The sequence below is a fragment of the Panthera onca genome, chromosome B1 (genome assembly GCF_046562875.1).
Source record: "Panthera onca isolate mPanOnc1 chromosome B1, mPanOnc1 haplotype 2, whole genome shotgun sequence".
NCBI lineage: Eukaryota > Metazoa > Chordata > Mammalia > Carnivora > Felidae > Panthera > Panthera onca.
In genome coordinates, this window is record NC_138342.1 from 189670835 (window position 1) to 189683738 (window position 12904).

A 12904-nucleotide genomic window follows, 5' to 3' on the forward strand; every position below is an offset into this window, starting at 1 on the left:
GTGGGTGCTTGTATTTCTGGAACACTCACTCAAAATAATAATGTTGCCTTCTCTTCCCTGGTGTTTATTCTGGGTTGTTTGGAGACCCAAAGGAGTTAGTCTCTGGTCTTTCTAGTAAAGGGTGAGCATAGATGTTTTTTAAAGGGGGTGCTGTACCTTTAAATTCTGAAAGTGAACTTGGCTCAGGAAGGCCAGCAGTCAAGGTCCAGCCCCTAGAAGAGAGAATAGCTACAGATTCTCCATCCTCAGTCTTTGCAAGGGGACGGCTGTGCCAGCCGAGCGGGCAGGCTCCTGGCAGCATGGCAGCGAAGCTTGGGGCCCTCCTGCTGGTCCTCGCGCTCAGCCTGGTGCGGCCAGCCTCGGCTGGCCGGAAGCTCCTGGTGTTTCTGCTGGATGGTTTTCGCTCGGACTACATCAGTGATGAGGCCCTGGAGTCTTTGCCCGGTTTCAAAGAGATTGTGAGCAGGGGAGTGAAAGTAGATTACTTGACCCCAGACTTTCCCAGTCTCTCTTACCCCAATTACTACACCCTAATGACTGGTGAGTACTGTGTCCTCTTCTGGCTGGTGGAGCTCGGGGGGTGGGGGGGGGGGGCAGGGAGCTGGAGTCCAACAGGGAACGGTTAGCTCCTGGCATTAATGTCTTATTTAAATGTTCAGGTTTCCCTGGTCTTTTGGGACACCAAAGTTCTTGGCTGAGACTTTTTTTTTTGTTTCCACAGTAGTGTGGTTCTCCAAAAGTTATCCCAAGGACCTGTTTTGGATTCTCCATGTGGAGAACAGAGAACCACATGAATAGAGGATTTTAAAAGTAGTTGTTTGTTTTACAAACAAAAATTCTGGTTAACTCCGTACTTTCTAAGTTCAGGCTAAAAAGTCAACAGGTCCTTGTGTGTTTGTACCAAATTCCTTCTGTCCCTTTGCTCTGCAGTCATCTGTCATCCTGGAGGTATTTTAGCTTGTTTGTCATTGTGCTAGACTCTGAAAACTATACGTGGCGTTCCAGGATTACTGGGAGAGAATTTTTAGGTTGTACATTGAAATATTACTTAGCAATGCCGCTGGCCCCTCTTTTGTCTTCTTGGACCAGGTAAAATGACGTGGGGAAGAAAAAAAAATGTTACTTAGTTGAGATTCCCACCTTTAACTTTTAGTATGTGTTAAAACAAAACAAAAGAAAACAACCCTAGTCAACCCAGAGTGCGCTTGGGTTTGGGAAAGCTGATTTTTGCCTAATTGGTCTTCATCTGGGACAGCCAGAACGCCCAATGTGATTCCACAAACTTGATCCTCTATGAGTGCAGTGGAACATACTTTCTGTTCACACAGTTGGATTCCCAGCCTCCAGTTTGTTTTTTAGCTAATCTTTGTAAGGGCCAGCGAGAGTCTCTCAGAAAGAATTTAGCAAACTGTCCAGGGAGGCTGTTAAGAATGCACTGTGATTGCTGCTTATGCAGGATTTAGCTATATGCTCTGAGCACAGGGAGAACTCTATAAATCATGTTCATGGGAAGGGGATGAGAACTCTTGTATCTCACTATGGATCTCCATGCAGCGGCAAACCCAAAGGAGTCTGGAAGACAAACTGATATCTCTGACTTCATGCGCGGGTCCTGGATGCATGTGTATATAAAAATGCCATAAAATTAAGGTGGGAAGATACTTTGGAGAGTTAGAAATGAAAGCATGGGGAGAAAAAAAAACCCAGATGACACACAAGCAAGGAATTTATTTGCTTATTTTTAATCCCCCCCCCCCGCCCCGCCCCCGCCACAAACAACCAGCAAGTGTAAGATAAAAAGGATGAACAAAAGTCCTCTCGTCCTTGCTTGGCATGTGTCTCCCCTCGCAGGGAGTAGGTCTGCAGGCTGCTGGGTCACACATAGATGTTATTGTGTGCCACAGCCCGACCTCAGTTCTGTGCAGGGAGGCTCCCGCATGCAGGCCACCCCCACTCCCGTTGTCCTTCAGAGACTTGCTGGGAGGCCCAATTCATAAACTGCCACGTGCAGTTTTCTCAATCTGAGTGGAAAATGAACAAAATCCATTTGAGAAAGCCAGCCTCCAGTGAGTAAAAGGGGACCGTTACAGCCTCCCCAGAGAAACCAGGCCAAGGACATGGCCTTTTGTTTGTCAGACCCACAGTCCTTATATTGGCACGGGGAATAATGGTCGCGGGGCCTCAGTCACGCAGAGGCGAACCTTCTTTTCAAGCTCGGGGTGTTTCCACTTGTCCAGTCGTGACAGAAGAGCCCTTCCCGTGGTGGGATGGGCAGTGCCCGTTGGCGTTTGGCAAAATTCTCACCTTCAGTCTCCCCCGAGGAAGCCACAAGGGCTCCATACACATTACGCTTACAAAGTTTTAGATGTTGAATGCATTTCATTTGAAAGCCTACTCGATGCTTACACTGGCTTTCCCACTTTTATAGAAGTGATATCGTACACAGAACGTGTCTAGCAAGGCTCATGTTCATGTGCACATGTCTCTGGGTTTGATTTGTCTTGTACCTACCGGGTGAACGTGATGGCTTAGAGAAGGCACCTCTGGGAGGTGCCAGGCCATGAAGCTGGTATCATCTCCAGCGCCCTGGAAGCGACTCGTGGCTACATTTAGATTACTCCTCCCAATATCATGCTTATTGTCCCACCTGATGTTGAAAAATTCCTCTCTTTTCATTTAAGGAAGGATATATCCATTGGGAGTTGTACTTAAACATATGGTTTGAGCATTTGAGCATTTTATGAATCAACAAAAGAAGTATGCTGGATCCTTTTGGTACTAAAAGATATGCTGTTATAAGGTTCATCAGCATTCATAAGAGAGACTATGATCTCACTTCATTACATAAATTACTGCCCATAAGACATAAAGCCCTTGGTGTTCTTATTTTTGCATAATGAGGAATATTAGGGTATTGACCTTGGAGCTGGAAAAAGTTGGTTGGAGTCCTCTTGGGGCAACTTCAGGCAACCCACTGCACTGCCCTGAGCCTGTTTCCTCGGCTTCCAGGTCCGAGTCAGGTCAGGATCTCAGGGACTGCCAGATGCAGACATGCATAGGGAATTAGCCAAAGTTAAGACTGGCACCTCTTGGGAGGTCTGACTGTAAGAAATTAAGCAAATGACTAAAACTCTGTAGAGAGGAGAATTTTTTGTGAAGCCACACGGATGGTGATGGGGCATGAACAGTCACGGGATTTGTAAGCAATCTGGGAAATCATCTAGCCCAGTCACTGACACGAAGCTGCCGTGGCTGATTTTTTTCTCCTTCAAAATATATCTGCATCAGGACAAATGTGAACAACATTCAATAGTATCAGGAAGACCCATCAAGCCATTGATTGCAGGAGATACACAGAATCTTAAAACAGGGCCTTTCATCCAGGGAGCCTGCAGTCAGGTTGAGGAGAGACACATCAGGTACCTACTAATATTCCAAAATGCATGTTTTCCTCCAGAATTTATGTGTTGAAGTCCAATCCCTGGTAGCTCAGAATGTAAAGTATGTAAAGATACGGTCTTTGAAGAGGCGATTAAGTCGAAATGAGGCTGTTAGAGTGGGGCCCTATCCCATCTGACTGATGCCCTCTGAAAAGAGGAAGAGACACCAGGAATAAATGTACACAGAGAAAAGGCCATGTGAGGACACAATGAGAAGGCTGCCATCCGCAAGCCAAGGAGAGAGGCCTCACCAGAAACCAAACCTGCTGACACCTTGATCTTGGATTTCCAGCCTCTAGAACTGTTGTTTGGCTGCCCAGTCTGTGATGTTTTGTTATGCAGCCCTAGCAAACGAATACACAAAGGACCAGTGGGTGCTTTTCCTACTATGCGACAGAAGGCCAGAGGGGAGGAGAATTTTCTTTCAGTTGGAGTAGGATGTGAAGCATTTTGAAAGAGGTGGGCTCTGAGCTGGAATAAACAGCCACAAGCACGGCACACATATCATTATATCTTACTCTATGCGTAAGCTCTCTTTCCAAAGAGCTGTGTCTGAATCAACTTAATCTTGGTTAAGACGCAACCACAGTGTAACTATTCTGCTTTCTGTTTTAATCTCTCTTACTGTGGATCTTTTTGGAAAGCTCTTCTCTGTGAGGCAAATCCACATTGAAGTGAAGTTTAACATAAAATCCATGGAAGAAAAGCAGTGATTTGGTCAATCCAGACCATGGGTAAGAGAAAATGCTGGGTAGTCTTAAGGCAGCATAACTTAGCATCATTTTGTCAAGGCCAATGGCAACATTTGTTTGTAATTCTTGAACACTCCTGATTAAGCACTTGGGGAAAGTAGTCCAGAAATGCTCTGAGTAGCAGGGAAACTGGTCTAGAATTTAATCTTCACTGAACATAATCTACCAAGAGACAAACATATGCTGAAATTAATTTGCTCTGCAATCTGTTATTATCAGTTCAGCATTTAAAAACTAGTAAATAAAGTACAGGGAGGTTGGGCACTTCACTCCAGACACCAAAGATTGTCAGTAGTGGGACCGAGATCAGAGAACAGGCGTCAGGGACCAGATTCTCACACAGCAATTAGCAGGGCCCTGACCCCAGTCCTGGAGTTCCCAGGAAGTTGTGCATAGGACCTGGGACCCAGGGACTGAAGTCTCCTCAAGAGCAGTCCAGGAGGCAATAAGAGCCTCAATAAATGTGCTTTATTGATCTACTGGGATCAAAGCCAAACCAAGGATGTTAACCATTAGCATTGATATTTGTGTCAACAAATTTCCTATTGCACTCCTAGAAATTACACAGAAGCAAATTCTCCCCAGATATCAAGGATCCAACATTCTGGAGGAGGAGATGGCAGGTTAAAGCATGCTTTTCCCTGCCTTTGCGAAAATAGCTGATTTAAATCAAAACCGGCCGTCATTTGGACCAACGGAAATTAACGCAGAAAGTACTTGAGAAATCATGTTTTGAGAAAAGCCCACCTCCTCAGTCTTCTGGAGAATTCAGGTTTTACTTGTTGGGCTGCCTGCAGACCCCTGCACACCCACAGCATAAGCAGCGTGGACACGGCCTCCAGGGCTCCCTCTCCTCCCCTTCTCTGAAGATCGGCATCTGCTCAGGGACAGTCACCCCAGCATGTTAGCTTCCCCAGACTGAGATGCTCCTGGAATGCATGATGTCTGGTATGCCCTCGACTTCTCCTCTCATTCTCTCCTGCTCAAAACCCAATCCCACTATTGTTTTCACCAAGGGCCTCCTCGTGGTCAAGGGTCAATCCTCAGGCTTTGATTTCTGGCCCAGGAACAGTGCTTAGCTGGACCATGCTCCTCCTCTGGACGGCTTTCTTGGGTTCCTCTTGTTTTACCCACGGCTCCTTATCCCCTCCGTTGTCCCCTTGGTCCCCTCTGTTGTTCCTCCACCTCTTCCCCACCTCCCTTTCTGCCTCAGCCCGAGTAGGCTGTACTTTCAGAAAGTTGGATGGCAAAGCCTGTCCTCCTCTACCTCCATCCCTGGAGTCTGCACCCTCTGCTGCCCAGAGCTCCCCAACAGCCCCTGCTCCCTCCAACCTCTCTGCCCTACCTTCTGCCTGTCTCCACAGACGACCAGAGTAGTCCTTCTACAGCATGTATCCGATCGTGTCTCTCCTCCATTCAGACTCTCCAGGAGACTCTGCTTCCACACTAAGTAAAATCTGAAGTTCTCTGAGAACCCATGTGGCCACCCCGACCCTTTCCAGCCTCGTTCCTGACTCTCTTCTTCACCTGTTCTGGGTACATGGCCACCTCAGGACACTTCAACTTGCCATTTCTTCTGGCTGGAATGCTTTTAACCAAAAAGACCCAAGGTTTGCTCCACTGGTTTTTTTCAGATTTATTTCCTGAAGTCACTGTAGTGGATCTGCCTTTCTTGCCCTCTAACTGAAGAGCCCACATGATGCCATCATTCTCTCCTTAATTTTCCATCTCTGCACCATGGTTTATTTATCCTGTCTTCTTCAAATAAAATTTATTATTGTGAAGCAGCATTATAATAATGGTTAAGGGGCACCTGGGTGGCTCAGTTGGTTAAGCGTCAGACCTCGGCTCAGGTCACGAGCTGGTGTCTGTGCTCCGCCTGGTGTCTGTGCTGACAGCTCAGAACCTGGAGCCTGCTTCGGATTCTGTGTCTTCCTCTCTCTCTGCCCCTCCCCCTCCCATGCTCTTTTTCTCTCTCAAAAATAAACATTTAAAAATTATTTAAAAAATGATTAAAACATTCAGAGTTTCAGGGAACTCGTTGATTATTCTTTTGGTTCCAGATACTCCTAAACCAATAAGGAGGAGAAAATACTGAAATTATGCTTTGCTTTAGGAAAGTAATTAACAGCCATTTAGGTGAACTGATTACTATTTGTTTCTAATAGTCTTAGGTATCTCAAAATATGTCTATCCATTCTGTTTTGAATTTTGACTGTAAGGTTGGGGCAGCAAGAGGGTTGAAAGGAGAGTCAGCCATGAAGAGGGGGCTGTGCCGAAGTAGGGAATCCAAGGCCTGGGGTGTTGAGAGGAGATTTAACCAGAACACTAGCCATCAGGAAAGCCCAAGGGAGAACCTAATTCTCGCCAAGATTGCTGAAGCCAAGAAAGCAGAGGCAACAGTGAAGCCTGAACAAGGCAAACGGTTCAGAACCACTAGAACGTCTGTAAGAGGACTGGGAAGACCAAATGTCGCGTGGTCCTGGCTGTCAGACCCTGGGATGGGTCTGGCAGGGCCATCCTTATGTTCTGAGCCCCCCATCCCAGATTGCTTAAGGAGCCAGGCTGTGAACACAGGCATCATGAGTCTCCTTAGATATCTGAAAACAGGAGATAGCACTGTGGGCTGAATTCCACAAATGTGTGTGTTGAAATCCTTACCCCCAATGCCTCATTTGGAGACGAGTGTTTTTAAAAAAGTAATTAAGTTAAAATGCGGTCATTCGGGTGGGCTCTAACCAGTATGACTGATGTCCTTGCAAGAAGAGATCAGGACACAGGCAGGCACAGAGGGAAGGCTATGTGAAGACACAGGGAGAAGACAGCCATCTAAAAGACAAGGAGAGGGGCGCCTGCATGGCTCAGTCGGTTAAGCGTCTGACTCCTGATCTCAGCTCGGATCATGATCTCACGGTTTGTGGGTTCAAGCCCTGCATTGGGCTCTGCACTAATGACGCGGAGCCTGCTTGGGATTCTGTCTTTTCTTCTCTCTGCCCCGCCCTAGCTTGTGCGCTCCCTCTTCTCCCCCCGCCCCTGCCCCCCCTCAAAATAAATGAATAAACTTAAAAAAAAAAAAAAAGCAGAAGAGAGAAGCCTTTAGGAGAGACCAACTCTGACAATGCCTTGATTTCAGATTTCTGGCCTCCAGAATTGTGAAAAATAAATTTCCGTTTTCTAAGCTACCTAGCCTGTGGTGCTGTGTGATGACAGCTCTTGGAAATAAATACAGATGGGATGGTGACACCAGGCTGCTGACCAGAAGAATGAAGTTATCCTTAGACAGACTTTTTCTATCCCCCACGTGCAGAGAGTTTCCGGTGGGTTCTGCCCCCAAATCGAGGTGGCCATGGTGTGCTGGTGTCCAAGGGCTGCTGTATGGGTTACAACAAACAGGGTGGCTTAAAGCAACAGTTTATTCCTTCACAACCCCGGAGGCTGGTAATCTGAAAGGAAGGTGTTGGCGAGCCTGCGCTCTCCCTAAGGGCTCTAGGGGACAGTCTCTTCCGTGCTTTTCTCTGAGCTTCTGGTGTTTCTAGCAATCCTTGGTGCTCCCTGGCTTGCAGATGCATTGATGTGTTACTCCAGTCTCTGCTTCAGTCGTCACATGCTGCTCTCCCTGTGTGCCTCTACGTGTGCCTCTTCTCTTCTTCCAAGGACACCGGTTATATTGGATGGGGGCCCACCCTCAGGACCTCGTCTTAACTTGAGTACATCTGTTTCCAGATAAGGTCACACTCACAGGTACCAAGGGATAGGATGTTTTGGGGGAACACAGTTCAACCCGTAAATGCATCATGGAGTGGAAAGAGCTGTCAGTTTGCTGCAGAAGACCTAGTTTCCTCTAGTCTGTCCCCTTTTAACTTTCAGAATTGGAACAGGTTCTTCTGTGTTTTAATATTATCTATTGGTAGAATGGCGAAAGTAAAACTAAGCCAGTAGGCTTGTTGGAGGACAGAAGGAGACACCTAGTGTAAAGCCACCATTACAAAAACTGTTCCTATTACACACTTTAGAACTAAGATTAAGCTAAATTATGTTGTAGTAACAAGCTGTATCAGAGGCTTACAACTAAGGTTTATCTCTCACTCATGAACATGGAGTTTAAGGATTAACTCTGCCCCACTTTCCTCTTCATTTTGAGACTCAGACAGAAAAAGCAACTTCTAGATGAGATGTGCTGTTCGTGTGGCTAAGGGAAAATGGCAGAATGACGTGGTGGTGCTTAAGACCTCTGCTCAAGGTGGCACATGTCACATCCCTCATCCCGTTGGCCAAAGCAAATTATATTGCCAGGAGGTCAAGGGTGCATAATCCTCTGACAGTGGGGGCGGGAATTATCTCGAACACTGATGCAGTGTATTCCACACTGAATGGATACTAGTTGGATTTTATAAGAAGCTTGTGGGTCTTACTGAAAAGGAAGGGCATAGAAATAAGTGTCTGCAACTCAGGGGAGGGAAGTATTATTGGCAGTTACAATGGACTTGAACATTTCCAGGGAGAAGGTGGATCTAGAACTAAACATTGAGAGGTGAGTGGAAAGATTTTTAGTAGGAGGTGAATCTTGAGCCAGATCTGAAGGAAGAAAAGAAGAAATCTATGAAGACTGTGAGATGTGAGGGCCATAGGCACAAGCAAATCAGAGAAGCACAACCAGGCAGGTGAAGAGGGGCTGAACCCATTCACCACTTGGTTGTGGGTGGGAGGACTAGACAGAGACGATTTGTTAAAAAACAAACAAACACATGCAGTTGATGGAAAATAATTGGAAGAACCAGTAAACTCCTCCTTTCTTCCTTTTCCACTTCAAATGTTCAAGCATCTCTTCTTCGTGATGGGCTGTTAAGTGAGGAGTTGAATTTGAAGAGCATCCTGGTGGCAAGACTTGCTGGCTGGGCGATGAGAAGGCATGGAGGAACTAAAAGGAAGGGAGCCTGAATCAGCTCCACAGGCAGGAGGCATTCGGAGTCTGGGTCTCCTGTGTGCAGACATCGGGGAAAGTTTGGAGGGCTGTCCATTTGGGGAAGTAAATTTTCACCAGAATAGAGTAGGATTGGAGTAGGATATTCACTTGGAGTTGGCCCTTCAGGGGATCAGAGAAAGTGTCTTAAAGGAGAGTTCCAGAAACGTGAAGAATAACCATGGGGGTAAAAGGGAGAAATTGCTCCTGTGGATCCCAGTGGACCCACAGTAAACGGACTCCGTATCTCTCTGCCTTCCCCAAGCCTGGGGAGGATATCTCTGACAGATGCACAGTTAAATCTGTCTTCCCAGCTGCATGAGCTTTGTCTACATCTCATCACTTGCTTCCCGGGGACACTTAACCACATCTTCCCACGTTTCAACTTAAAGCAATGGTATGAGGGTGCTTGGGTGGCTCAGTCGGTTGAGGTCTGACTCGTGATTTCAGCTCAGGTCGTGATCTCACTGTTTGTGGGATTGAGCCCCATGTTGGGCTCTGTGCTGACAGTGCAGAGCCTGCTTGCAATTCTCTCTCTCCCTCTCTCTGTGTCCCCCTCCCTCTCAAAAGAAATAAATTAACTTAAAAACAACCTACAGTCTGTATAAGGTGTCCTGATTACGCTGCCTGAAGACGCAGGGTGGCTAGGTAAAGTAGAGGGCAACAGAAGTGTGCAGAGGACTATTCGGCTCATGCTCACAGAAAAAAGTGTGTTCCAGGAATTCATAAAAATAATCTCTCCTGGCACGTCATTATTTAAGCTCCCATCAGCAGAGCTCTCTGCACCAAAGTGCCACTTTTCAAAAAGTATGTTTCTCTTGGCTTCCATGGTGATGAGAGGGAGTTCTTGTTATATGGCATTCAGCTGCTGGAACGTCACCCCCTGAAAGAAGGGAATGGTTAGGGTAGTGGGTAAAGCTTAAAAATGTGGTGAAAGCTTTTGATTATAATAACAGCAAACCCTTTTCCAGAAGGTTCACCCACACTGAGCCACTGCGGTCTTCAAACCATGGCTGGCCTCCCCCTCCCCTCCCCCGACCCCAGTGTTGATTGATAGGACCATATGCCTCCTGCCAAGGCTTCTGGGAGTTTGGCTGAACCATGCTGCTCTCAATACCTGCTTCATCATGAATGATATGCCAAAAATGGGTTAGAGGACATTTAAAATTATTTCGGAGGGAGCCTGAGTCAGCATGTTAACATTTATTTCAAAGACACTTTAAACATACTCAAGTTTCAGAGTCCCCTTCCATGAATAGGGCCGTTGTGTCCACCATTTCCCAGGCGAGGACCTGGGGCAAGTCTGGGGCTCCTCTGGATCCCGTGTGTAGCATTTGGCTCTTGTTGGATATTGTGCTTCATCATAACCGACTCCTACCTTCAGCCATTTCCACAGCAGGAAAAAAGGGTCTGGCAGACAGGTCACGGAACCATGTGGCCCAGGACTCATTTGGACAAAGGGCTGCTCGGGCTGAGATCACAAACAGACTTTTGGTCGGGGATACTACAGATATTTTACTCTTGATGAAGTCACTTCCCCGGGGGGCCTGGCTTTAAGGGCGAGAGCTTCTGTGGCTGCCAGCTGTATAGCAGGGAGATGAGTGGGGTCACCGTGAGACTGCATGTAAGTGTCTGCAGCAAGGTGTCCCAACCTGGGTGCTGTGGGCCATGAATGTGTTGTGGCTATGCCAGGAGACCAGGTTCCCTGCCCAGTCACCGGGTACAAGCAGCCTTGTGTATTCCTCCCACGTTGCCCAGCGAAAATGCCTGATGTGAAGCAGGTTGGATGGAGAGCACTGGGAGACCAGACAGAGCTCAGAAGGGAGTCAGGGTGGCATATTTCTTCTGAGTGTGCCATGGCCCGCCGGGATGTTGGATAAGTCGTATCACCTTCCTAGTCCTGAGTTCCCACAGCTTTAAGACGACAGACCTGGGGAGAGAGGAGCCCTGGGGTCAGCTGGGCACTTAATGAGCACTGGGTATGTGCTGGGAATGTTCTAAGTGCTGTGTTCTAGGTGCTGGCAATAGTCATGAGGCTCAGAGGAGATTCTCAGGGGCCACGGTGGGGTGGAGGGAAAGGGTGACCTGAGGGGGGTCTCGATGGCATTCCGCATTCTTCCCCTGTTATGGTCACAGTGAGTCCACTTTGACCTCTTTTCACATTTGAGAAAAGTAGTCTGCAGTTCATTCACCCCTTGAGCTGCTGATGGCCCCTCACAAGGACCCTGACCTGATGGAGGTGGGAGGCAGCAGACGGAGGTCCCCACATCTATGGGTGTAGTGGGTAAGCCACCCACGGAGTTTGCCTGAGGGGTCCCTCGGCCTTGGCTCTTCTTCCGTATTCCGCACACAAGTCTAATATGTTAGCCCACTGGCTCTGCAGCATTTCTAGTCTTCCCTGAAAAATTATATGTCTGTATAAGGATTGGCTTTCTCAGGTGGGCTTGGGAAAACATTCTGCCTTAATGGTTGAGGGCAGAAACCTTAAACAAACCATGGGTGTTTGGGAGAAAACCTCAAATATGGGGCTTCTAGTCATTCAGTAGCAGACCATAGGCCCAGCCTAGAAAATGCTTCCCATGCCCTCCAGCCCCTGCCCCTGTAGGGGGTAAAGGTAATGGGAACCTACTCAAGGGTAGCATGTCTGGTCCATCCTCATTGGCCATGCGAATTCCATTTCTAGACTTTGGTATGTTCTCATTTGTAATGGGGGTGGGCCCTCTCTAGGGTATACCCCTGGCCTGCAAAACAACCCACCAAGAGTCCACCAAAGAGGGAAGATGTGAGGCTAGGCCACGTCAGGCCACGAGGGCACTTCAGAGAGGTCACCAGGGTCTACACTCCTGAAAAAGGCCCCTAAGTCACTCACCCTGAGATGTTACCAGAGGCCAGGCCGTGTACTGTGTGTGAGTGGTCAGTTATTTTATTTTTAAAGTTTATTTATGTATTTTGGTGGGGGGGGGGAGAGAGAGAGAGGGAGAGAAAGAGAATGAGAGAATTCTAAGCAGGCTCTGTAGTGAGGCTCTGATGCGGGGCTCAAACTCACAAAGTGTAAGATCACCACCTGAGCCAAAGTTGGACGCTTAACCAACTGAGCCACCTATGTGCCCCCAAGGGGTCAGTTTTTTTTGAAAAAACTCTTCACACGTGTCCTCCCAGTCTCTGGTCAGAGGCACTCCAAGGTGTAAAGGCAACCTCTCTCCCACCCTCTATCCAGCCAGGCTCCACCAGGAGGCAGGAGACAACAAGAAGCCTCTGATGGGAGACAGCACCATTCACTGTCATTAGGGACCAGCCAAGGACTTTTGCCAGTTAGGGGAAAAACAGGTCTTTAAAGACACATAAGAAAGTAGAACCATGGTTCCCTATTAGAGATAGATGAGAGAGAGAGACAAAGATGGGAGAGAGATGTCTTGTTGCCTTTTTGAACAATATGATTTCTCTATTAAAAATATTAAATTAAAAATATATCCATATCCAGTGGAGCTTTCTCATCTCTGGTTGAGTAATCAGACATTTTAATTTAACACTAAGCTCCCTGTTTGACTCCAGGCTGCTATAGTAAAGAACCATAGGTTGGGTAGCTTACAAGCAACAGGAATTTATTTCATGCCGTTCTGGGGGCTGGAAGTCTATGATCAGCATGGCAGCCTGGTCTGATTCTGGAGAAGGTACTCTCTGGGTTGCAAATGACCATTTTCTCATTGTACCCTCACATGGCAGAAAGAAAGAAGGTGAGAGAGTTAGCTGGA

General features: G+C 47.3%; 1 protein-coding gene across 1 annotated transcript in view; it reads left to right on the forward strand.

Moving 5' to 3' along the window:
- The first annotated feature begins 219 nt into the window (after positions 1–219).
- ENPP6 (ectonucleotide pyrophosphatase/phosphodiesterase 6) overlaps positions 220–12904 on the forward strand; it is a 144974-nt gene continuing 132289 nt past the window's right edge. Inside the window, exon 1 of the mRNA XM_060652895.3 lies at positions 220–540. Coding sequence (XP_060508878.1) covers positions 300–540 — 241 coding nt within the window. The 5' untranslated portion in view covers positions 220–299. The remainder of the gene's footprint in view (positions 541–12904) is intronic.